The following is a 26,564-nucleotide window of genomic DNA, read 5'->3' as shown; positions in this document are numbered from 1 at the left end:
TACAGGAATATAACTACTATACTACTGCTCCTATATACAAGCATATAACTACTATAATACAGCCCCCCTATATACAATAATATAACTACTATAATACTGCCCCCTATATACAAGAATATAACTACTATCATACTGCCCCCTATATACAAGAAAATAACTACTATAATACTATGGACAGGAATATGGAGAAGTAGACTCAGGATAACAAAGCAGAAGGAAAAGATAAGAAAAGATCAAGAAACTCAGTTTAAAATCATTTATTTTGAAAAAAAAACAAATAAAAAAACAAAAACAAAATCCATCATTAAATAAAACCGCCATGCTCACAGTATCGGATCCGCTGTCACTGTAGACATAAAGTGCTGATAAATACTGTGGACCCTGCACGTGTCATAGTGTCACCTCTGTATCAGATCCCATGGGGTGGCGTATGTTACTAAGGCACCGAAATCCCTTCATTCGTGGTGGAGATTTGAACCCCTTGGATGCTGGACAAAAACACATCTCAACAGGTCACCATTCCTTCCCGCAGAAATGGTACGGATAGTGAAGGGGTTATGTAGGATGAGGAGGGAGGAAGCGGAGCGGGTGGGGATACAGGACCGTGGCACAGATTTACAAAATATATATATATGCTTCTTCCTATTTACACACTGTCGGAGCCCTGCACGTGTGAGGTATCGCCAGATAGGTGCACACATACACACACACACAACACACACTACTATGGAATGTTTCCAGTTTGGCAACAAAGAACATTGGCAGTCGCATACCCAGCACCTAGGGGGGTAGAGGGCATTCAGGTACCCAGCCTATGGACGCAGCCCGGTAACTGGCATGAGAATGATGAGAGGGCAGTAAAAAGATGCAGGTGGTCTCACAGCCATGCCACGGATTTAGGAGCCTGGTAACATAGGTGGCAGGAAATCATGCCGCCAGTAAAAACATGGCATAGGGGCACAGGAAGGGCAGATGTAGAGCCGAGCGCAGGAATAAATGCCCCTAAGAATCACGTACGCGTCTTGAGGGCCATCTGTAAGCAGCAGTGGGCAGAAAATAGGCAGCATTAAGCACAAGCAGAGCATAAAATAAATCGGGTGGGTAAGCAGCTGCCCAGAATGGGTGAGGCTGCAGCACTACGGGTAACTATGAAGCAATGAGATGCCAGCGGGTGGTTTATGGGTGGTTTGTTATTGCTTTCTAGTATAAGCTTTGGTTTGTGCCCAAATAAAAAAAATAAAAAGTGAGGAGTTTCTCTCCTGCTGGGCCGGTGCTGTTCCCGACTGACCCCCACCCCCAGGTTTTGGGGGGTCACCTAGAGCAGGTTATATACAAACAAGCGCTTGGCAGTGAAAGCCCTCGATCACGTAAGACCACAAAGAAAGGGAGGTGATGCCAGGTCAGGATGCCAGGAGGGGGTTAAACTATTATTATTATTATTAGGGTTGAGATACACCCCAGAAGAGAACAGAGAAAGGAACCCCTACATCTCCACACTCACACTCACGCCTCGCACCTCTCCACCTAGGACGGCTTCTATATAAAACACTGCGCAGCGGACGAGAAGACAGGAATAAATTAAATAAATAAAATTAAATATAAAAACCAAGGTCTAGATACCAGAGCCTGGAATGAACGCTTGCCCCGCGGATTACCAGCGCACCCCGACACATACGGCCAAACACAACACAAAGTGGGGGGGGGGGGGTCCAGTGCCGGTCTGTGCTCCTGGCAGGAGGAAACTGAAGGGTTAACTAGAAAATAAAAGTATATTGCATGGTGCCGAACCCTGCGTAACACGTTTCCTGAATCCAGTCTTTCCACAGGACATGATGGCGCAAAGGAAAAGGGGGTGAGATGTGGGAAAGCCGCGCGCACGCCCGCTCCCGTCCACCTTCTTCTGCAATAAAAACAGCACTGATATCGCATGGCATTAACATAAAGGGGTCCTTCCTACCTATGAAACGTCACAGATATGTAGTCGCTCCACCTGCTCTCCGCAAAAGTCTGGGGGGATGCACTGAAAACACATATGAGGAGCAGCAATAAACAGGGGGGGGGGGGGGGGTACAATAGTGCACTGAGATTATTAGTGGATCGTCACAAACACAGGGGAGGAGGGGGAGGGGGCAGGTGTCCCTCTGAGTCATATGGCTTCGCTTTACCAAATCAAGAATGTCCTCACTGTGTACACGCTCCTGATTGGTTAGGGAGTCCAGGCAGTCTAGGGATGAGAGGGGTGGTAGTAGGTGAGGACGCAGTCCCTTCAAGGGGTTTGCAGAGATTGAATGTTGTTGTGCACACCAGCACCACCCAGTGGTCAGCAAATATTATTACAGTGGTGTGCAGTCACTGCTCTGCTCTCCCAAGAACAAGGCACTGAAAGACGGGCACCTTGTCACATGGACATAGAAGAAGAATGAGGAATGGGCAGCATGCCATGGGACGCGCTGTGCCATGGCTGGTGAAGATCTGCTGTTGACCTGGGTAAAGGATTCAGGCGCTGGTCACACAGGTCCCATCAATGGCTCTGGTTGAGTCTCTGCGGCAGTGCCGTAGCTTTGCACATTTGCCCGTCACCCCTCCAAGTCACCTTGTGGTAATGTTGGCCTCCAATCGGGCCCCTACCTATCAGTTTCTGATTCCTCTTGGGGTCCTGGGGAGTTGAGGTTGAGGGAATATAAGGGACATAGAGGGGAGTCGCACATGGTTCAGCTGTTACTGGAAACCATGTTAATAACTTGTTCCAGCTTCTGCCGCAGCTTGTGTTTCCGGCAATAAGAATCGCGATCCAGGGAGGTGAGGATCTAAAAGGACAAACGTAAAGATCAATCGTTAAAGGGGTTGTCCAGGATTAGGGGGGGAAAAAAGGGTCTTCTTTCTTCCAAAAACAGCAACATACCTGTCCATGGGTTGTGTCTGCGGACAGGCGTGGTGCTGTTTTTAGAAGACTGCAGCCATGTTTTTCTATTCCAGGACAACCCCTTTAATAGAGCACATGAGGCGCTGCTGTACTTTAAGCCCAGACTAACATCCACAGGGCTGGTTTAACCTCTGCACAGTCCATGTATATTCCTGCAGCCGCCTCTTAGACTGAGGCTCTGGAGCGTCTCTAGACTTCTTATATCCGCTACTTAAAGGGGTTTTCCTATCAGAGACATTTAGGACATATCCACAGGATGTGTCCTAAATGTCAGATAGATGCGGGTCCCACCTCTGAGACCCCCACCTATCTCTAGGACGGGGCCCCCTAAACTCCGTCCTACCGATCTGTTTTGTGGCTGAAGCGTGCGATTCCCGACCATGAATTACGGATGAAAGCGCTTTATTTCGTTTCCACTCGGGAACTTCCGATTATTCCCGAATGCTCGCTGTGACTACAAGCCTGTAGCGGTTACTTCGCATAGCGCTGTCCAAACCCCCGCCTGCACCCGGGAACCGGCGACTATTCCCAAGTGCTTATTCTAAACTTGTATCGCAGCGTGCGCAGTAGCTTCGCTGTAGAAGACTGTATAGACCCGGAACCGGCGGTTGTTCCCGAGTAATTCTAATTTACTATTTCAGCGTCTGCTACAAGTCCTAGTCCTGCAGTAGCATCGCTGTCCAAATCTTAGGCCTCATGCACACGACTGTAGTGGTTTGCACGGCCGTGATTTGCGGTTCGGACGGCTGCAGTGTGTCACCCGCGAGCCTGGACCGCAAAATACAACCGTAATAAGACATGTCCGTTGTTTTTGTGGTGCAGGCTCCTGGTCCATGCAAGGACCGTGAAAACCACGGTCGAGTGCATGGGCCCATTGAAATGAATGGGGCCGCAATTCACCCGCAGAAAATACGTTCGTGTGTATGGGGCCTTAGACTGCACTTGGGAACAGTTGCCGGTTCCGGGGGCAGGCGGGGATTTGGACAGTGGTGCGCGTGCGCAGCAGCAGCTACAGGCTCGTAGTCACACCAAGCAATCAGGAATATTCGGAAGTTCCCGAGTGCTAACGAAATAAAGCGCGTTCATGAGAACATTGAAAGCGACCACAAAGCCAAACTATGGTCGGGATGTGTCTGTTCCTGATCAAAGCCAGAGGAATGGGTTATGGTCGGATCCAGGGGCAACCGGTAACACAACAAAACTTCTGCCCGAGGCCTGGAAATAATATATCTTTATATCAGGACATTCTAGAGAATAACAACATGTAATTGCACAAATGCAGAACTACCGTTTATGGACACATTTAACTGGATTTTAGTTTGTGGGGAAACCCCTTCACGTCCCATAGTAATGATCGTAGTGAACGGCCGTTACGGAAGCAGCTCTCAAACTCCCATTCAGTTCTATGGGAGCTATGGAAACAGCGTAGATCAGCGAGCTCCTGTCTCCGTAATTCATGGTCGGGAATCGCGCGCTTCAGCCACAACACAGAGCGGTAGAATGGGGTTTAGGGGACCCCGTTCTAGAGATGGGTGACACATACTGTGGATATGTCATAAATGTCTCTGATGGGAAAACCCCTTTAAAGGGCTTTTTTTCACTTAAGACAATGGTGGCGTATTGTTAGTATAGGCCATCAATGTCCGATCTGTGGGGATCTGACCGCTTGTACGCCAATCATTAAAAAGAAGTGGCAGCGGCACACACCGAGCGCAGCACCTTTGGCCAAATGGTCAGATTATTACAGTCCACGTCCGACCAGGAGGCCTCGAAATGAAGCTGGGGGGTCACAGTGGTCAGATCTTCAGCGATCAGACGGATCCAAGCAATATGTCAATGTGTTAAGTGAGGAAACCCCTTTAAATACATGTAACTATATGGACTGGTGGGCACAGGAAGTTCAATGTGATATACAACAGACACAGAAACCCCCCATTCAAGCAACAGGAAGTATACGGCGGCAGCACAGGAAATAAATGGGTTAAGTGCAGGACCGGTGGAAATAATGTTTCACCAGTGTACTGGGCGACAATGTGGAGCAAACAGATAGGTTTTAAAGCGGACCCCCTCTCTTATCCCGCAATAACCCCACAGCCTCTCACCTCCTCCCGGTATTTGTTCACATAGAAGAAGAGCTCGCTGAGCGCGCTGAGCGAGTTGAATTCATTTGCGTGCAGACGGGATTGCTCCACCAGGTAGGCGTCCATATCCTGATCACTGATTGCGGGCATCTTGTTGATGTCTCTGTAATATCTGTACGGGAAGATTCAGATTGTCTTAAGTGAATGACAGAGCTGCAATACCAGGCATAGCCAGAGGACAAGAGTGGCGCTGTTGTTGCAGATGTTTGATTCCCACCAGTGCTATGCACTGAACTATCCCCTCTACTTACCGCTCCACCCAGGTCTTGTAATTTGGGATGTCCTTGGCATAGAGCAGTTTGTTGCTTGGCGAGTCTTTTCCCAGCCGATGTTCAGAGGTGGAGCACGAGTCCATAAACGTCTGGGCCACCACGGACAGGCAGGCGTCTGTAATGCTGTTCTTGTGGATGTCAAAGACGAACTGCGGGTTTTTTATTACGTTCACCCAGAAACGGAGCGGCAAGCTAGAGGCGGTGCAGACAAAACGTTCAATTCTATGTTAAAAACCGCGGCTCAAATCTGCTGCAATATAATAAAGTCATGAGGTTTAGGGTCAAGTTATAGGTACTAGATAATTTTTCACGTTTTTTTTGTTTCCCCCCCTCAAAGTATCGCGTTAGACATTGCTGTGCCCGAACTTCATGTAAATGATTTGCTCTTTACCAATTGCTTTTCCACGTGTGCCGGACATCTGGGTCTGTGATCTGTCTTCGATCTGCTTGCTCGTCCAAAAAGTCAAACATGTACTTGATGGCAAGAGGGAGGGCGCTGCCCCTGTGTGCTGTGCTGAATACCGTCTCAAACAGGTCATCCACAAACTTCTGCAAGGTTCCCTGTAGGGGGCAGCAGAGCAGCGCTTAATCAGCATCACGGACCAGGCATGCATAGATTGAAGTCTCGCGCCTCGTCGCAAACGTGGCTCTCACCTTAGTGGCCAATAAGCGGGTAAGGTAGATCTCCGACACCATTTTGCTGCCACGGTCCCCCTCCTTATGGTCCGTGTGATCGTGATTTTTTACGAGATGCCAGAGTTTGGTGCCAGTTTCCTGGTCGGGCGTGATCATTGGGGCACGTGAGCGGAGGCTATCGGGGCTGCTTGAGGTGCGTAGAAGGCTCTCTAGGAAAAAACAAGGAGGGGAAGGCAAGTACATAAAACACTAGGAGCGTAATAGACAAATCCGGCTACGGTGATCCGCGTATACTAGTTCTGGTACTCACCGTAGCGGCTGAGGGAGCGCGTGAAGGTGAACGAGTTGGTGATGTTGTACGCAGACACCTGCTTGGGAATCAGAGCCACCATAGAACCATCTGTGACCTAAGACAAGAAGTACGAGACACAACTGTGAATGGGATTTCAAGGGCAAGACCCGGTGTGGTCGATGGTGTAAGAACAAGAGGCTCTCACCTGATAATGTGCCAGCGTGTTCAACCTTTTCCAATCACACTCGATTTTGGTGGTGACGTCTTCATCCTGAAGGACAATGCGGGTGATACGCCCCTGACGCCACTCTGTAAAGTGAAGCAGCCGGTCGTTTATAAATGTATATAGAGGTGCTTAAAATGAGGCTTTCACTTTTATATAAATATAGTGCATTCATTGTATAAGGAAAAATTCACCGACAGCAAGCAGAGGTCTTTAACATAATGAAAAATTGAAGCCAAAATTAAATTAGAAAGATGCTTCATTTAAAAGTTGATCGATGCTTATTTTATGGCCAATATTGGCCGGCGTAAAAGGAACCGGAGCTTCTAACCAATGCTGTCCTCACCTAGGTCCATGTCTTCAGCCTTTGGTCTCTGGGTGTAGGGAATTCCCTTGTAAACCGCATCCAGCAGCTTGTCCTTGACCTGGGTGACTGTATCGCAGTTAAGGACCTTGACCGGGATCTCGGTACCATTTTCGCTGTCTGGGCAAATGCAACTCAGGGTCTATAAATGAGAACCAGTAAATCAGGGCAGTGCAGGAGCAGGTGATGCCGGTGAGAGGTGATGAGACAAGTGGTGTAAACTAACCAGGACTTTGTAGTCAATCTGCTGTCGGATGAGTTTGTCTTCGCTTAGTGAGTACCGCGCCTCGCCGGTGATGGCGTCTATAGGTCCCTTCTCCATCTGCTGCTTAATGGCACAGAAAAGCATGAAGAGCGGCTCCCCAGCACATTCCTAGGAAGGAACACATCATGCGCCATTACTACTGCTCTCCATACAGTGTCACAATGCTACCAGTACAGCGTAACCCCTCCGCAGCGTCAGGGTTCAGCCGGTCACCGGCATGAGATCCATAAACACTCACCTTAAGAAACTTAAACAGCAGGAAAGTAAACCAATTTGTCAACATCTTCTCCGCCACTGACTCCGTCCTGCAAGGACACAAGCAAATATCAATATTTTATATATATATATCTTTTTTTTAATATCTGACGGTCTGGTTGCGGAGGGATCGACTGCAGATTTAGATCGGGAACTCGTCTTTGCCCCCCCAGGAGTGAGAGGGAAAATAGGAAGGTAGGAAGACTACAATATGGCTGCTTTACAGCATTCTTCTCCACATTTCCAGGATTGTAGGACTCTCACCTGCGCAGTAACAGTTTGGGGTGGTTCTTACTCTCCAGGTTCTTCTCTATTAGGTCACTCAGCAGCTGTTTGAGGAGGACGGTGGCATATTCCATGCGGCCTTGTAGGGACACCATGACCAGCGAGGCCACATTTCCCCGATCCCGCATGGAGAAGCTGCGCTGGTTTTCAAGCGTGTGAATGAACGTCAGCAGGAAGGTTTTATTATTCAGGAGTTGGCCAAAGAGTCTCAGAGCTTTTTCCACATTTGGAGGGATCTGTACAATTTATAAAAATGAAATGTATTAAAGCAAATGCTCAAATAGAATATACAGAAAGACACAAAACTCCAGCCCTGACACAACAATCCAACCAGCGCCCCCTGGATTAGTGGCGGCGAATCACATCCCTGCCCTATAATACTAATAGGAATTACTCACATCTAGTTCCTTGAGCACCGGGTGGTCCTCTATGCCAGGAAACAGGACCCGCATGGCGTACGTCTTATAATCCAGAAACGGGATCTTCACTCCGTCCATGTTATTGGTCAGCTCATTAATGTCTGTTTGGAGCTCGGCAAATGCTGAAATAAAAGAAAAGATGGCAGTCCGTTACCAATATGGCCAGAAGGCGGAGAATACATTATTAATACGGTGTTATATTGAGCCGAATGACATCACTAGGTCAACCCCGGTCCCCATGGTACTTATACAATCTATAGATGGACTCCTCCGTATACTGGAATAGTTAATATGGACTGAATGCAGTCGTGGAAAATCCTGACATTTATTAGTTAATTTTTTTAGTACTTCTTCACCCATTTGATATTTCAGATTGTTGGATAATCTGATATAGGGAAAATCATTATTTTTTTTTTGTGTGATACAAAACGAATATTAGGCAACAGCCCCCAAACCTGCAGCACCTCTCCCCCTTTGCCCTTTTGACAACACTTCCTGTTGTGCGGACTTGATATTTTCACAGGGACACCGTATAGAATCACCATTCGCATTGATATTCACACAGAACTGATACTATTCTAGCCAAGAAGGACATAGACATTGATGTGGATGGTGATTTGGCTCAGCAACATGTCACTAAGGAAGGACGAGTAAGGACAGAGGGCCGACAGGAAGTGTTGTCATGTGGGCACGGGCGCGGAAGAGCTGCAGCTCTAAGAATGGATGAAATGTTTTGGGGTTTTTTTGCCTATTTTTCACACTTCTTGTCGTTCGTCTTAATTTTTAAATATTTGTAATGATTGGAAACCATGAAGAGAAAAGCCCAAATTAAAAAGGAACGTCCTCTGCTGTAGGGAAGAGCTTGAGATCGGACACCGCTAGGGTGACGTGTCCATGGTGGGGGTGATGAGGGAGGGGTGTACTGTTATATGTGCTCTAAAGCCGTATGGGTTGTTTTTCGCCTTCCACCTGTAGGGTACAGTCTATCAGCGCCACTCCCGGCGCCTGGCATGCCCTTGGGATGCCGGAACGGACAGCTGTTAATGTCTGCAGGGAATGTTCTGTTATTGTATCCAATCTGACTTCTAGCTGCTAATGAAGTCCCAAGAGGGGAGAACGTCAGTGATGAAAATTTTCATGCCAGAGGGAAGGAACCAAATTCAAAATTGGAGTGTTGACGGCTTGTCACAGTGCAAAATATGACCTAATGATTGCAAGCGGGTCGACTGCAAGAACCACGCAGACCACACATGTGATGCCAACAGCGGGACAAGAAGAACATACGAGGTCAGGCCTTGGGAAGACGGCAACATACTGACCGGAAGTGGCCATTCATTAACACATGGATAATAATCCACAGATTCAGAACACGGACATCCGCAATGTGTACTGAATAGAGGTATAGCAGCCATGACGCCAGTGTGAACAGAGCCCTACTGGTTGCTCTAGGTAACTGCACCCCATTAGCTCCATGAGTGGATTTCAATGTGTTTGAGTCGCCCATAACTCGCCCCGCAGTGACTGCGCAGATGTGTAGAATTAATCCCGCCGCCATCAGTTTATCTTGTTCTCACTCTTAATTGTATTCCCTACCCCCATCCCCTAGTGCCGTAGCACCGTTGCAGCCCAGTGTAAAGCTTTATTGATCCGGAGAAGAAAGCGCCCAGACACAAGGCATTCACTTGTATGAGGTCATGCCGGCTCGATTAACCCTTAGCATGACAGCACATGATAATGAAGATGACATAATAGTAATAATTAGTACTGGCTCCCTATACATCTGCCTGTCCATACGAGGTGGGCTTTCGCATTTGCTTTACCAAAGTGCCTTCATATGAAGTTCTCTGTAGAACAAGCCATTACGCCTCCCACGGGGATTATAAAACATCCAGCTTTCCCAAATCCCTGAATGGCAAATATGCTTAGTTATACAGCAGGATCATAACCGGTCAGATTTGCCGTTCGATTCAGGAGTCTCGGAAAGCTGGATAATCGTGCTATCTAGAAGGCACTATGACAACTCTTACTGCCCACCTTCCTTGCATTCCAGCGCCACTCGGGACTCCAGGTTATCCATCTGCATCTGGAGCCTCTTGAGTGTCCGGTCCGCATCCCTGGTTTTCCTCTTGTATGCGATGAGGACGGCGATGATGGCCAGAAGTAGCAGCCCACCGCCAGCACCGATCCCCACGATGGCCGGTAGAGTCAGTGAACTGTCGGAGTAGATCCTAAGACTTCCAGGGGAGAACTCCATTCCACCCACCAGAATCTAGATCGTGGGGACATAATACAACTTTTAGACTCTAAAGGGAACATTTTCCAAGTCGGCAAAAGTAAAAACAGGAGAGGAAAGAAGTGCAGAGGTCAGGAACAGGTTAAAGGGTTTTTCCAGCGAATAAAGATTTTTTTCTCATCTAAATGTAAAGAGTTCCTCACATATAGACGGCCGCTCCGGCGGTCAGATGCGCCACACCGCCCCGTTGGTCTAACGCACTGACTACTGGGTGTGTGTTTAGCACAGGGACGGATGGTCAGAACCACTGACTGCCAATCAAGAGGCGGAGCTTATCTAATCACGTGACTGGTGCTGATAACGGGGCACATTTGACCGCCGGAGCCACGATCTATAAATAAATAACTCTCGATTTACATTTAAGTGAGAAAAAAACATATTATTAGCTGGAAAATCCCTTTCCTAGTGTGTGTGGATTTGAGTTTTACTCACAGTGACCCGATGCTCTCCAGTCTGGCTGGGGGAATCACACAGGAGCTGGGTATCAGACACAGTGAGAGAACATGGTACATCACCAATCAGTACAGTGTAGTTCAACTTGGCACCTCCGGGGGCAGCAGGCTGCAAATTTCTTCCCTGAACAGAAAGAAAGTGTCAATCACAGAATACATCAAATGATAAAACTGGGGTAAGATAAAGGGACTAAGAGTAAAGAAGAGGGACTGATGTAGAAGGAAAGCACAAAATAAAATATGTTACTGCCGTTTTTTCTGTCCACTGATAACCAGTTATCCGCAGCCTCGTCCCATTTAATAATCTAACAATGTCAAGACATTGTATGAAATTAGAAGGAACAGCTTTTTTTTTCTCATGAAACAGACACTCTTGTCCATGGGCTATGTCTAGTATTGCAACTCAGCACTATTTTAATAATGAAGGCTGATCTGCAATACCAGACTAAGCCTATAGATAAGAATGGCGCTGTGCCGCAATACCAGACTAAGCCTATAGATAATAATGGCTCTGTGCTGCAATACCAGACTAAGCCTATAGATAATAATGGCGCTGTGCCGCAATACCAGACTAAGCCTATACATAAGAATGGCGCTGTGCCACAATACCAGACTAAGCCTATAGATAAGAATGGCGCTGTGCCGCAATACCAGACTAAGCCTATAGGTAAGAATGGCGCTGTGCCACAATACCAGACTAAGCCTATAGACAAGAATGGCACTGTACTGCAATACCAGACTAAGCCTATAGACAAGAATGGCGCTGTGCCGCAATACCAGACTAAGCCTATAGACAAGAATGGCACTGTGCCGCAATACCAGACTAAGCCTATAGACAAGAATGGCGCTGTGCCGCAATACCAGACTAAGCCTATAGACAAGAATGGCACTGTGCCGCAATACCAGACTAAGCCTATAGACAAGAATGGCGCTGTGCTGCAATACCAGACTAAGCCTATACATAAGAATGGTGCTGTACTGCAATACCAGACTAAGCCTATAGACAAGAATGGCGCTGTGCCGCAATACCAGACTAAGCCTATAGACAAGAATGGCGCTGTGCCGCAACACCAGACTAAGCCTATAGACAAGAATGGCACTGTGCTGCAATACCAGACTAAGCCTATACATAAGAATGGTGCTGTACTGCAATACCAGACTAAGCCTATAGACAAGAATGGCGCTGTGCCGCAATACCAGACTAAGCCTATAGACAAGAATGGCGCTGTGCCGCAACACCAGACTAAGCCTATAGACAAGAATGGCACTGTGCTGCAATACCAGACTAAGCCTATAGACAAGAATGGCGCTGTGCCGCAATACCAGACTAAGCCTATAGACAAGAATGGCACTGTGCCGCAATACCAGACTAAGCCTATAGACAAGAATGGCACTGTGCCGCAATACCAGACTAAGCCTATAGACATGAATGACGCTGTGCTGCAATACCAGACTAAGCCTATAGACAAGAATGGCGCTGTGCAGCAATACCAGACTGTCTATGGACAAAAGTGGTGCTGCACTGCAATACCAGACTAAACCTTTAGACAAGAATGGCGCTGTACTGCAATACCAGACTAAGCCTAAAGATAAGAATGGCGCTGTACTGCAATACCAGACTAAGCCTATAGATAAGAATGGCGCTGTACTGCAATACCAGACTAAGCCTATAGACCAGAATGGCGCTGTGCCGTAATACCAGACTAAGCCTATAGACAAAAATGGCGCTGTGCTGCAATATAGACATGAATGGCGCTGTGCTGCAATACCAGACTAAGCCTATAGATAAGAATGGCGCTGTGCCGCAATACCAGACTAAGCCTATAGACAAGAATGGCGCTGTGCCGCAATACCAGACTAAGCCTATAGACAAGAATGGCGCTGTGCAGCAATACCAGACTGTCTATGGACAAAAGTGGTGCTGCACTGCAATACCAGACTAAACCTTTAGACAAGAATGGTGCTGTGCTGCAATACCAGACTAAGCCTAAAGATAAGAATGGCGCTGTGCCGCAATACCAGACTAAGCCTAAAGATAAGAATGGCGCTGTACTGCAATACCAGACTAAGCCTATAGATAAGAATGGCGCTGTGCCGTAATACCAGACTAAGCCTATAGACAAAAATGGCGCTGTGCTGCAATATAGACATGAATGGCGCTGTGCTGCAATACCAGACTAAGCCTATAGACAAGAGTGGCGCTGTTGCTGGAGAAAAAGCAGACCCTTTTCTTTTAACCTGATAAAACCTGTTTAGGTGATTAAATCGACTCCATTCATGGTCTTAGTTTTGTAATGTAATACCCTTTATAATCCCAAAAGAATCCGTAATCCTCTCTAATCCAGATATTCCAATTTTGTACTTAAAGGGGAATTCAAGGCTCCCAACAATTCCTTAAGCAGAGGCCGTGTGAGGACATTTCTAGGCATCATTATTACCACAATTTTCCACTAATTCTTGTACATTTACTTCCTATAAAGAACACCAACCTTGAGGATGACATGTGACCCCGGCTTGATCTCCAGAACTCCACCAGACCCAAACGTCTCCACAACAGGGTTAGGATAATAGGTGAAAGAGGTAAAGTTCAAGGTGAGGAGACTCAGGACATTGTCCAAAATGAAACCAAACTCATCTGGCGGAACCCCGTCATCCGGAACAATCTCGCCACTCGAGGTATAAATACCGGGGGCCTTACAGACCATCAGAGTGTCATTGATTATCAGGCAGGTCTGCAAAAGACAATATGTCGTCATCCTGACTTCTGAAGATTCACAAAGTTAAAGCGTGACATGCCAACAACAGGCGATCACATTGAACAGATCACGTCTATGCTTCAGCTGTAATCTGTGAGGGAACCAGCAGCAAGTTTTCAATTTCCCTACAGCGCCCCCAAAGGCGAGTCAAAACATTACACAGCAGCAATTGAATGAGTGGACTGCTATGTAATGCACGGACATGTTGGGTCCTTCATCGAGAGAGAAAATCACTTTGTAGCTGCTCTCTGCCCTGGCTGAGGATCCTTTTACATGGCCTGATACGGGAACTGAAAACAAACGCCGATCAACGAGGCAGTTCGTTGATCGGCGCTCGTTTGCTCCTCCTTTCACAAGACTCAATGCATGGTTATGTACGGGGTCGAGCGATTGTTACCACGATCGTTCCTCCCCATACGTTTTCATTATGTCGACAGCGCATTCCCTGTTTTAGATGGGGTGTTAAAAGGGGGTGTGGCTTGACTAAAGGGGAGTGGCCCAGACGAAGATAGTTTCTACTATCGCTAAGCCAGAAAAACCGCAACATAAAACTCTCCTCTTTTCACAGATGGATTGTGATAGTGTAGACCCACAAAGGTGAAGGTAAGGGGGAAGGTAAAGCGGATGCCTACAGTAAAATGGGAAATATGACTTGACGTGTGTGTGTTCCTTTAAATACTACTTTTTGATTGACAGTATCTGCCCTGGTAAAAAAAAAACAACATCCTGCAGATACTCACATTGATCGTCTCTATCCCGGAATACTTTGCACGGACTTTGGGCTCCTGAATGGTCAGTAAATGGGTTCCAGTCACGGTGATGGCGGTGCTGCCGCTGTTCAGGGAAATAATATACATGAGCGAGGAGGAAAAAAAGAAGTGTGCGACCTAGATAAGGGGCGAACGTGACGCCAGAGAGATCAGATACGATACGGTAACATGCAACAGCTGACCAAACAAGATAGCCACGTCTGATAATCTCGCCACAATTTACTGACATATAAACCTTTCCTCTATTTTTTTACTGACTCAAGAAGGAGAGAAACTCGCTAACATTTTTAACTTTCTTCTAACCTTTTACTGACGTTTTCAAAATGTCAGTAAATTAGTCAAGGACTGAGCACAAGCACGAAATGTGTGTAACGCCATTCCACGGCTGCCGTACAATGGTGTCTGGTTTGTGCCAATCACCATAGATGGCAGCCCTTCTGATGGGAGGAGGAAGGACAATACAAAGCGCGCCATTAGGTAAAGTTACGGGAAATTTACTTGAAAATGCTCCAAGCCGGTTCCAGACGTGTCACGGTGGGATCCTCGGTATATGTGTAAATCACATCGCGGTTCCATATACTGGCCTTATCTATCCTTAGAGTGATGGCCGCTGGGCTGGGGCCCTGAGATGACGCTGGTGAGATGCAGACGATTTCATGCCGATTCCTCCTGTTTAACAAAGTAGATGTTGCCGGAAAGTTAAAAAAAACAAAACACGAAATGGAGCAAAACTCCTTTAATCTGGCATCTGTTAATCCAGCACAGAATTGCAATGTCATGTCATGTGAAAGGTTTTCTTCCTGGAGGTTCTTTTGTCGCCGACCACATTTTTTTGATGCCAGATTGAAGGAATTTTATTATAAAAATAAAGACCTACTTGATAAATCGACACTCCGAGTCTCTGATGAGAACAGACACTGCGCTTCCGGCATCCAGGTTTTTACCACTGATCGTGAGTCGAGTGCCCCCAGAGGCCGGGCCACGCATGGGGTTCACTTCATGAAAAGTTGGAGTCTGAGAGAAAAATATCAGGCATAAATTATTATGTTTTTCCATTTTTTTTGTAGACACAGCTTTGTCTGGGCCATCACTAGACTATTCAGCGATGGATATAAAAACAGGCAGTATCTGCCGATAGACTCGTGTCGGGAGCGTTTACAATGTCACAATTATATTGGGCATTTGCCGTAAACGCAAATAAGATCGGGGGTGGGGGGGGGTCACTTTAAGGGCACACGTGATGGTGAGAGGCTGATAACTTACCACAAAGGTGTAAAACTGGTCGGACTGTGTCCTGTACTCTGAGCTGCAGTCTCCGATACACAGCTCAACCACACCGGGGGCTGGGTTAGGAACAAGCGACTCCTCCATGTCACACACTATCCTGTTAAAGAAGGAAAAAAAAAATCACTGTCTGCAGGTAGGAGCACAGGTGAAGGTGTAAGGCACAGGAGAGGCAGCAGACTGTGCTCTGTGCAGCAGCATGCATGTCACAGGCATTAAGAAAACTCCGGCCCACTGCAGGGAGAAGCAGAGATGACTGGTTGGAAATATCTATCCATTATCTACAGGAACGGCCTAGAGGACAGATTTGCAGTGGTCACCCAGTACTTTTTTTTTTATTGTTGCTATGCAATGAGCCAGGCCCATCCTTTATGACATTTAATTGTTAAGAAACCTACAAGACATTGTGATTACTGGTGAAAATGAACATGTAAAAATATGGTTTTCACCAGAGTACCCCTTTAAAAGGAACCGGTCACCAGCATTTCACCTATTGAACTCTCCTCACCCCCCTCCGGCCGCTGTAGTCAAAAGTTTATTGCCGTTATCCCCTCTCCTAAACTCCTTCTCCGACCGTAAATAACGGTCTGCAAACATATTACGCCTATTATGGTAATAATCCAGCAGTCTTGTTTGTTCGTCTTCTCATGCCCGCCGAAAATTGGCCCGCCCTGAATGCCAAAACCTCATCTGAGATCGTGCGCATGCGCCCGTCATGTATGGTTCATCTCCCTACTCTGCTTTGTCCAGGCCTCAAATAAAGTTACTGCGCACGCGCCGCTATGGTGTCCCATTGTGCGCACGCACAAGAACATGGATGCGCGAGCGGGATTTCGTGTGTGCTGGGAGGGGAGGAGCTGTCAATCAAAAGCAAGGAGGCGGGGTTAACCCGGAAAGGATTGAGGAATGAAGAAATGACTCTTTTTGAATGAAGATTTGACTCGTATTCTCATTAGCATATGGAGCGGGAACACTAGAAAAAAGAATATTAAAGGTACGGAGCCGACTTCTAATTATAGGTTACATAAAACGGATTTTTCACCCACGTCCACCAGGTATTGCTGGTTTAATAAGTGAAATGCTGGGGACAGGTTCCCTTTAAGGGGCAATTGGGAAGGTAAGAATGAATCAAGCATTTTCTTAGATGTGCCTATATACTGTATATTACATCCTGCTATAGATTATTCTGTATACTGACATATCTGGGGGGGAAACATATTTTTTTTCCCTTAAAGGAAATGTGTGTAGTGTTGTAATAAGCAAAGGAAAAGGGTCATTAGATTGTCATGTTTTGGGAAGTGCTACTCAATAAGTTTTCAATCTAAACGGACGATGACAGAGCGGCAGCACGCGGGCTCTAGCTGCGGGGAACCTTCAGGATAAGTAATGTGGGGGAGTCACCCCAGGTGTACACAGACACGCTGGATGGCGATTTAATTAGGAGAGCGACGAGGATATTGGCCATCCATCATCCTGTAACTATTCATCTAGTCGCAATTTGTGCTGGAACTTCCTGGCGCGGCTGAGGGTGGAGAGCGCGGGTTTGATTCATGGCGAGAGCATTACGTCTTAATTGCTTCTTACGGAGTTTGGGAGAGCGAGATCGTTTATGGCGTTCATTAAACACAAGGCTATCCTCCTCCTGTGAAGGAGAGCAAATGTATTAGAGGAGACCCTGGTGTCAAATCATCAGGTGCTGGCGGCGCACAGGCGATGGAGAGATGAAGGTCAACCAAGGAACAGCCGGGCAGTCTAGGACTTATAAACGGGAGACTTCAGCCCGACCTCGATCACTCGAACATCTGCGCTGTATCTGGACGATCTGGAAGGACGCACAGCGCAACTGAATAATCCGCGGGATTGTAACATTATCTGGACAGATTATCCGAGAACGGAGACTTTTTACTTGTGATCTCCATCTGTAATGGTGGTCATACACATAAGATATTGTCCGAACCCGCCCATAGTGGCAGATTCAACCGATTATCTAATATGTATGGACGTACCTGATCCTTTATTCTCCAGGCGTTTGGCAGCGGTTCATTCCCTCTCCCCAATAAAAAAACATGCGAGCCTGAGGGTCAGCTATCTTAAAGGGGTTGTCCACTTTCTGAAAATTGATGACCTATCCACCGGAATACTGCAGCTCGGCCGCTATTCTTTGACTGGAGCCATCTGCTTTCGGCAACATGGTCCGGCACCCGGTGGCAGCCAGAGTGGTGCGGGGTCCGGGTTTCGGACACGCACCGATCATATACTGATGACCTATCCACTGGATAGGTCATCAGTTTTCAGAACGTGGGAAACCCCTTTAAGTGTATGGCCACCAAGGAGATCGAACCTGTAGAAATGTGGCAGAGAAAATAGGGAACCTACTCGACCTGTTCCCATAGATTTCCATCTGGGAGGGGGTGGCGCTCAGACTAAAGAGGGTGGGCCTTAGTTTTTATGCAAGCTTACTCCAGCCCACAGACAGAACTTATCGTTTCATGCATTAGCAATGGAGTCCCAAAACAAAAAAACGCACCATATGTTCTAATGGACTCTGGTCAGCATGACTTACCTTTCAGCGCTGATGTACTGTGAGGGCACGGATGCGCACTGAACCCCGGCTACTTGCACCCACACTTCTCTGAAGTTTAAGCCAAGGTTTGCCCCAGTAATGGTCACCCTTGTCCCTCCCTCTCTGGGGCCAGTGAGAGGATGGATCTGCGTGAAGTCAGAAGACAAGAATGATCTTATGAACAGGAGGAGGATTATAGTGTTTAGCACCTTACAGGTCACTTGGCACCCATTTCTGCGACCTTCTAGTATAGTAACAGCTAAAGAATCTGCAAATTCTCAGGAATGCTTACTGACATTGCTACAACCTTAAAGGGGTTTTCCACCTTCTGACAAGGCAGAATTCACGGATAGGTCATCAGTACATGATCTGTGGGGTCCGACCTCCGGATCCTGCACAAATCAGCTGGTCCGGTGCCTCCGTGCACCGAACGTACATGCCGGAAGCAGTTACCTCCTGCCACGGAATAGCGGCCGAGCTGCAGTGTTCAAGTGAATAGGACCAGACCTGCAGTTCTGCAGCACGGCCGCTATGCAATGTACAGAGCCAACTGCTTCCGGTTCTGTACATAGCATTATGTGCCACAACATCCGGTGCCCGCAGGCCACCGGAACGGCTGATCAGTGCGGGGTCCGGGTGTCGGACCCGCACCGATGACATACTGATGACCTATATGGCGGATAAGTCATTGATTGTCTGAAGGTGGAAAACCCCCGTTTTTAAATTAAATATGTTGAAATATTCTTTCCTGATTAGTGCTCCAAAAATCTTTATAGCCACACAATAAATGATACAATTCTGGATGCCTGCAGCCACCAGTAGAGGGAGCTTACCGCAGACAACTTGAACTCAATCAGTTTGCAGTAAGCTCAAAATCTCCCCCTAGTGGCAGCTGCAGGCAGACAAAACATGATCCAATAAGTGCTCCAATTTATTTTTTTTTTTACAACCAGAAAAAGATATTTCTCCCTTATGGAAAATTGCTGGCATAGTGGGCGATACATTTGCTTTGCCTTGTCCCGCATGAACTTATCACGGATAATGATAAGAAAACAAAACCGTACAACCGCAGCCTTCACCAGTGCAAAAAAATACGTAAAGCACGACCGATAACGGATCTGAACGATGAGGTATAACAATGGCCCCGTGGTCAGCTCGTTATCATCTCACCAGGCGACCTACCTCATAGATCTGGGGGTTGGTGCAGCGAGTGTTTCTTTTGCTGAGATGCATCCAGTTGGCCTTGGGGTTGGGGCAATACTGTCGCAGCAGACACTTTCCTTCAGAGACGCACCAGCCGCACTCAAAGCGGGAATCTGCCTTCAGACAGAGACCGCAGCTATCCCGCTGAGCCGGACACTTGTATAGCAGAGCTGCGGGGGTGACACGGACGGACGGTGAAGCACAGCGACCACATGGACGTGCAGTAGAAGAGGAAAAGATGATGTTTTACCTTTAAACGATGCCGGTTTATCAATGAAAAAATGTCCGTCCCAGACGATGGAGAAGTCAACGGTCAGATCACCGGATTCATTCCCTTCATATGTATACTGCAGCGGAAGACATGGAATTTGGTAGAAAAGCAAAGTATCATGGGAAAACCCATAAAAACTCTATACAAATCCCCCCCCCCCACCACAGCTCCATACATTTCTAACCCCGCAATTCTAACCCCAACGCCTTATACACGGTCGCCTAGTGTTTCGTGTCTCTTAGCCGTCCGGCTCCGGGCGCTGGTGCTAGGTTTTGCTATTCCCGCTTTTTGTTCTCCCTAAACCACTCGGCAAGGGCTCCAACGTGTAAATTTCACCTCAGCGAAGACCCCGAAAGGCATACAAATCTGCAATGCTAAAGAAAGGTCTGTGGAAAGCTGGGTGCCCACCCCAATGGTTGCATATCACCCGAAATAACCAACTAACAGCTGAATTAAAGGGCAAGCGCACAAGTTAACAATACCGGCACGTCATGATTTTCTTATTTTAGGGGTTAACACTATCAAACTAGAGTCATACAATACCTGGAAGATTTCTGAAATGTCGTTTGAGTGACCAAAAGCAAACGTTTTGCACCTCAAGAAGGGACGTCGGACATTTTGGTGACTATGCCAAGTGCCCGGTATGAACCGTGCAGGATGTACACGCGATATACATGGTGTGAAGATGGTCGGGGGGGGGTCACACGGGGTGGCGGGGGGCTCAGCGTAACAAAGGAGGATGCAGGACGAGGTGGAGAGATGAAAGGCTCTTATGGTTTCCATAGCAACAGGAGAGCTGTCCCCTAGCAACCTCCGGCATCCCCTTCCTCGTTCCAACCACACCCATCTGCCACCGAGCCGGCGATGGAGTGATTAACCCCTTACATGCTGCATAATGGACACCAAAAGGCAGGTTTTCCGTGGTTTAGTATGGACGGGTAACGCAGAAGAATAAAAACTCAGGGGGAGGGGGAACTAGTCAGAATTTGCCCTTTTCATCTCCTTTCCATGCTACAAGGCCGCGCAAACATGGAGCCATCATGGCACGTACAGAGCTGCAAGACGCTACATAGCCGCACGTCATCCAAACTCTGCCGGCCACGGCCACCCATGGGTGTCAACGGCTCAGGTCTAAGAAAACCAATGGGTGTATTGTTGAAGTCAGAGCTACGGGCAATGCAATTTTAAATGATATATTACATTTTTTACATAGCGCCTCCATCTGGCACACCAGCACACAATGGAGGCAGCCATCTTTCAGGGAGCCGGCCAGCTAGCAGTGGCATCAACGATACCCACCATATAACAAAGGTGGACACTAATGTGCGATTTCCATTCTCTTCTGCTATTGGGCGCCATCCTGTAAGGTTTCGGCTCGCTGAGGCGTTCATATTGTATGTGGTGTCGCTTCACTTAGGTGATATTACCCGGTTTGTGGGTAAACTTTACGGAGGTGTTAATATTCTGTGTGGTGGACAATAAAGAACATCTTTCCTTAAACATCTTCTTCGATGACGATACGACTCTTCGCCATGTGACCGTCCACGCTGTACTCTTTGTACTACTGCCACATCGGAGTACAGCGGGGTCGGTCACATGTCGTATCATCATCAAAAAAGGCTGTGCAACTAGACGTCCGGTCCCCCGGCAGCGCTATAAAAAAATCTCAGAATTAGCGCGACGGGGACCAGAATCTAGATTAGCGAGTATCACATATTGCAGGGACTACACTGATAATAATTATTGGTCCCCACAAAACCCCTTTAAGGAAAAGTAGTTCTGGGTGACAACCACCATTAAAGCCCTTTTACACGGGCCAATGATCGGGCAAACCAGCGTTCATATGTTCCCGATAATTTCCCTGTGTAAACATGGCGACGATCAGTAGAATGAGAAAACGCTCGTTCATCGGCTGATCGTATCATTTCTGCTGCAATAAATATGATCGTCATTGGCAGGGAGACGCGCTGCCGACATGATGATAACGTAGGGGGATGAACGGTCCTAGTAGCGATCACTCGTGCCCATACATTACCGATCATAGATCCTTGTGGAAGGAGCAAACGTGCGCCGATCAATGAGCCGTCTCTTTCATCTCCGCTCGTTTTAATAGCCCATATTGGCCGGTGTAAAAGGACCTTTACAATTCCCACAGATTTCCTAGAGCCTTGAATAGCTATGACTGGCTATGCAGTGACATGCGTGAGCGGCAAATATCACGTTATGAGGAGGTAGACTTAATATGCAGAAATGTGAGCAGTGCGACAACCCATTGTGAGTGCCATAATAGCATCCAGATTGTGACTCCAGATTTCCGTCCTGTTGCATGCAGCGCCTTCACCTGTGTAGCGGCCACTTACTGAGGTGTTCTGGCACTGCACACTGCTGCTGTTGAACCGCACGGCTGGAACACGTTGAACCTTGCCCTCGATGTTGAAAACGCACTCATAGTTCTTTTGCCCGGACTGTGGCTGCGGCAGATTCTTGGCTTTCAGAGTGATTGGCTGCACCACGCCAACTGGTATCAGGATCTCACCAGTGGGTATAATCTCTGGGCACCCCTGCAAGACGTATGAGAGGGAGAGAAAGAGGGGTGAGTGATCGCAGATCTGAAGACAAGTTCAATAGGTATGCAATAAGGGGCAACCAACATGTTCCCTAGTCTATGAACAGGTCAATGTAATCTATTGCTCCCTGGTGTCAGCCGTTTCATGCTCCTCTAATCTCATTCTATATCCCATAGTATAAGGCTGCACTAAACACTACTCCTCTAATCTCATTATATATCCCATAGTATAACGCTGCACTAAACACTACTCCTGTAATCTGGTTCTATATCCCATAGTATAAGGCTGCACTAAACACTACTCCTCTAATCTGGTTCTATATCCCATAATATAAGGCTGCACTAAACACTACTCCTCTAATCTCATTATATATCCCATAGTATAACGCTGCACTAAACACTACTCCTCTAATCTGGTTCTATATCCCATAGTATAACGCTGCACTAAACACTACTCCTGTAATCTGGTTCTATATCCCATAGTATAACGCTGCACTAAACACTACTTCTGTAATCTGGTTCTATATCCCATAGTATAACGCTGCACTAAACACTACTCCTGTAATCTGGTTCTATATCCCATAGTATAACGCTGCACTAAACACTACTCCTCTAATCTGGTTCTATATCCCATAGTATAACGCTGCACTAAACACTACTCCTGTAATCTGGTTCTATATCCCATAGTATAAGGCTGCACTAAACACTACTCCTGTAATCTGGTTCTAGTCTACGGGAGGACACAGCGAGGACAGATATGATGTCACTGGAATGGAGCACGTGAGACTGAGCGACGATCTCGGCTTTTAGGTTTTATGGGTTTAAAAGAGCGTTTCCATGTAAATCTCAGCTTGTTGCCACTTCTCATGGCAGCACATAAATGTGAAGGGCATATTTATGGCACGGTGGGGTTTCAGATGGAGCGGAAATTACAAATCGATACAGAAGAGAAAGAAAAAATGCATTTTATATAAAAGGGCATTACCTTCCTAATTAATACCCCCCCCCCTCCTCAGACAGTATGGAAGTGAGAGGAGGGGGAGGGAAGAAGCTTTACTGGGAACGACCCCCCCTTCATACGTTTCGACTACCTGCACCCGCTCACTGTGGGCACATACTTTGGATGTCATTTCTTAAAGGGCCACACACAGGCCAATTTTGACAAACACAACCCACATTTATTCCTTCTGCTTGGGACCAACCGATTCAGAGCTCTCGGGGGCGCCGGTTCCGGTCACGAATGCACCGCACTTTCCATTATTGTGCACGGGAGATAAGGAAACATCCGAGCGCGCTTTCAGCACAACAGTATAATAATCCCGTTAATTTCTTTATTTTCTGCACGCTCCATTAACCACCGACACGCTGAGATCTCTTCACTTGTAGTGGACCCTCATTCACCATGGTAGCTCCGCAGTAAATAGGCCGATACACCCGGCCCCTCTAAGGACTGTATATAATCAGGTCACTGTATACAGCGCACGGTAATATTCTGCCCGACATGTAATAACTGTATTATTGCTACATTGTTGCATTCGTAATTGCAGACACTTCCTTCCTCGTCTCCCCCCCCCCTCCTCCTGAAGCCCCCAGGAGATAAGCAGAGAAGGATGAGGGGCCGCCCGCCTCCTACCTACTTACGGCTAGATGCTCAGGAAGGATCCGGTTACCATGGAAACACGTCCTGTCTTCTGCTGCTCGCAGCCAATCTACATGGGTTAGATCTAGGTTGGGCTGGGTGTATGTAAATCTCTCGCTACGGGGAGAGCGTGGACCCAAAAAAGGATCAAATCTGCCGCCCAAACCTCTATTAACCCTCTAGTGCCCGCGTTTCAAAGCCTTACCTCCTGCTGTGGCGTGCGACGGATTATGATCTATCGTTTTCTGTTATCAGCCATTTCAGGCTGGAGCAATGGCTGACTTTCTATAATGGGGTGACCGATCGGACACCCCCATGATCACCTCTGTATCTCATGTGCCAATATTTCCTCCATACAGGTCACATGGGGGTTGTAATCACCCAACTTTCCAAGACCCCTGCATAGCAAATTTGTTTGGTTACGTAAAGAAACGACAGCTATGGCTGCAAAACCCGGGCAGATCCACCACTCAGGAGCCTAGGAAAGCTGGGTGGCAAAACCCACGGGAGCTGTAATGGCGGCCGTAATGCTGGTAGAATTATGACCGTCTACGCCTCACCTGCTTCTGTTCTGACCGATACGTCGTGATGCTACCACGCATATAACGCAATGATAATCACGGGGAATTGCCATTCAAGCGATTGCCTAATATATTGTATAAACCAGGCGTAATCATGCTGTATGTCCCGTGCAAATAATCAAAACAGGGGTTAAATCCTGCGCTCCCCGATTCCTTCTCCGACACCCCCCCCCCCTCCCTCTGAATGTATTACATTCGCCAGCATACCGGGGAGATGTTGGCAGAATCTGGATGCCTTGCGCGGTGTCTGGGTTCTGTATATCCGTGGTGAGTATACAGCATTGTTCAGGAGCGATTGACACCCTTCCTGAGGTGAGGAAACGGGGAGTCGGGAGCTCATGATTAAACACGTCGCCCGCCACCCCTGACACTTTGCTCTGTGTGAATCTCGCACTCGTTCACTGACACCAGTGCTTGGCACTGGAACTTGCTGACAAGGTATACACGTGCGGGGGAGGGGGAGAGTGAGAGCTTCTTTATCGGGAATAAGAATCGGGGTTATATCCATTGTGGGAAGGGTAAATGGAGGAAAGCAGCACGGGAGACACCGATTTATTAGGACTTTTTATACAACCGGATCCCAACCCCCCACCCCACCCCACAGACCTGGAATATAAAGCGGTACATACGTCGGTGTTGTTGACTCGTCCTTCCAAGAAGAAGCACTCGTCCGCATTGTGCGTGCATATATGTCGATATTTACACCAGTGACACGGGTACGGACTGCTCACGCAGGACAGACACCTGCAAAAGAGAACAACAACTCTCATCATGCAGAAGCCTTATGAATAAATAAGCACAGGGGGGTCTAAATCCCCAAAGCAGGGCCAATAGGATGGATGTTACAGCTCTCCAAACACTGACTTACTGCAAAGCTAATAGCAGCCAATCACACAAAAGCAAAGCTGCAGTGTAAAGCATGGTGGACAAAGCAGCAGCCTAAGCCTCTGATTAGACAGGAGGTGGATTTTACGCTACATTGGACACCCTATAATACTGTAGCAAGGTATTGATAATAAATAGACCCGAGAAGCCTGTTGCCCGAGGGACCCAATTGGTGACCGGTCAGTCTTGCGGCTAAGCGCAGGATAAATGTCCTCCACCCCCTTTACCTCGTCTAGTGCCCCCTTTCTGAATTTCTTAAATAAAGTGACATCGGTGCTTGCAAGATTTCCACACATGCTAATCGCTATAGGCGCAGAGTCTATTTTCGGCACCTTCAGACGGTTTAGCGCCATTTACAATTCAGCAGCAGAATGAGGAGAGAGGATAAAAAAATAAAGCTTTGTACACGGATTCTTCCTAATTCCATTTTGCTGCTTATCGCCTGATGATGTAGCAACACTCAACCCGGCGGAAGCGACCCAGAGAAACGTCACGACGCGGCCCGCGAACACTGGAGAAACGTCAAGACGCAGCTCGCGAACACTGGAGAACGTCAACGTGCTGGTCTGATGGGCACTACACTATATATTTTTATAAAACAAACTATCAAATTTACTATGTCTTTTGATTTTCAAGATCTCTTATTGCGGTCAGTGAATGGAAACACTACTCTAGAGACTAAATACCCATACAGACCTAAGGGTATCGTTCACACGTGGCCGATTTGTGCAACTCTTTCATTACATCTGAAGAAGCAACCCCATTCAAATCATTCCAGATTTGCCCAAATTTCTAGAACAAACTGGACGTGTGTGAACATACCCTAATAATTCTCACAGCTGAGGGTTTGTTCCAATTGCATGCAGTCTAGACAATCCTCTGTGAGCAAAACACATTTCTCTCCGGTCATTTTTGCTTGTTACAATTGCTAAAATGTATCCGCCAAGAATTAGGCCCTTTCTGTTTGACTCAGAGGATGGTCTAGACTGGAAACAATTGTAACAAACCCGCAGATGTGAGAAGTATTAGGTCTGTAAGGGTTTTCAGTCACTCAATGTAGGGATATGTTCACACTAACGTTTCGCATTCTGTTGTTCTGCTCCGTCAGAGAAGCAGAACAAGGGAAAAACCAGAAACGCCGATTCCGTTGCACCACAGACACCACCGGCAGAACCCATTGACTTTAAGGTGCTCCGTTGAGTTTCCGTCGTGGGGGCCGTGGTTTT

At 47.3% G+C, this 26,564-nt stretch overlaps 1 protein-coding gene across 1 annotated transcript in view; it reads right to left on the bottom strand.

The window, feature by feature from the left end:
• Positions 1-1,186: 1,186 nt before the first annotated feature.
• PLXNA3 (plexin A3) overlaps positions 1,187-26,564 on the bottom strand; it is a 92,356-nt gene continuing 66,978 nt past the window's right edge. The window contains exons 9-32 of the mRNA XM_075834996.1: positions 25,083-25,197; positions 22,028-22,228; positions 19,647-19,743; positions 19,376-19,566; positions 18,194-18,339; positions 15,610-15,730; positions 15,224-15,360; positions 14,845-15,015; positions 14,317-14,410; positions 13,310-13,552; positions 10,801-10,944; positions 10,110-10,344; positions 8,055-8,197; positions 7,636-7,892; positions 7,355-7,421; positions 7,078-7,224; positions 6,834-6,993; positions 6,470-6,573; positions 6,283-6,379; positions 5,991-6,181; positions 5,728-5,897; positions 5,316-5,528; positions 5,026-5,176; positions 1,187-2,807 (exon numbers count right to left, since the gene is read on the bottom strand). Coding sequence (XP_075691111.1) covers positions 2,712-2,807; positions 5,026-5,176; positions 5,316-5,528; positions 5,728-5,897; positions 5,991-6,181; positions 6,283-6,379; positions 6,470-6,573; positions 6,834-6,993; positions 7,078-7,224; positions 7,355-7,421; positions 7,636-7,892; positions 8,055-8,197; positions 10,110-10,344; positions 10,801-10,944; positions 13,310-13,552; positions 14,317-14,410; positions 14,845-15,015; positions 15,224-15,360; positions 15,610-15,730; positions 18,194-18,339; positions 19,376-19,566; positions 19,647-19,743; positions 22,028-22,228; positions 25,083-25,197 — 3,691 coding nt within the window. The 3' untranslated portion in view covers positions 1,187-2,711. The remainder of the gene's footprint in view (positions 2,808-5,025; positions 5,177-5,315; positions 5,529-5,727; positions 5,898-5,990; positions 6,182-6,282; positions 6,380-6,469; positions 6,574-6,833; positions 6,994-7,077; positions 7,225-7,354; positions 7,422-7,635; positions 7,893-8,054; positions 8,198-10,109; positions 10,345-10,800; positions 10,945-13,309; positions 13,553-14,316; positions 14,411-14,844; positions 15,016-15,223; positions 15,361-15,609; positions 15,731-18,193; positions 18,340-19,375; positions 19,567-19,646; positions 19,744-22,027; positions 22,229-25,082; positions 25,198-26,564) is intronic.

This window comes from Rhinoderma darwinii, chromosome 8 (genome assembly GCF_050947455.1).
Source record: "Rhinoderma darwinii isolate aRhiDar2 chromosome 8, aRhiDar2.hap1, whole genome shotgun sequence".
In the NCBI taxonomy this organism is placed as follows: Eukaryota; Metazoa; Chordata; class Amphibia; order Anura; family Rhinodermatidae; genus Rhinoderma; species Rhinoderma darwinii.
This window is presented reverse-complemented; position numbering and strand designations above follow the sequence as displayed.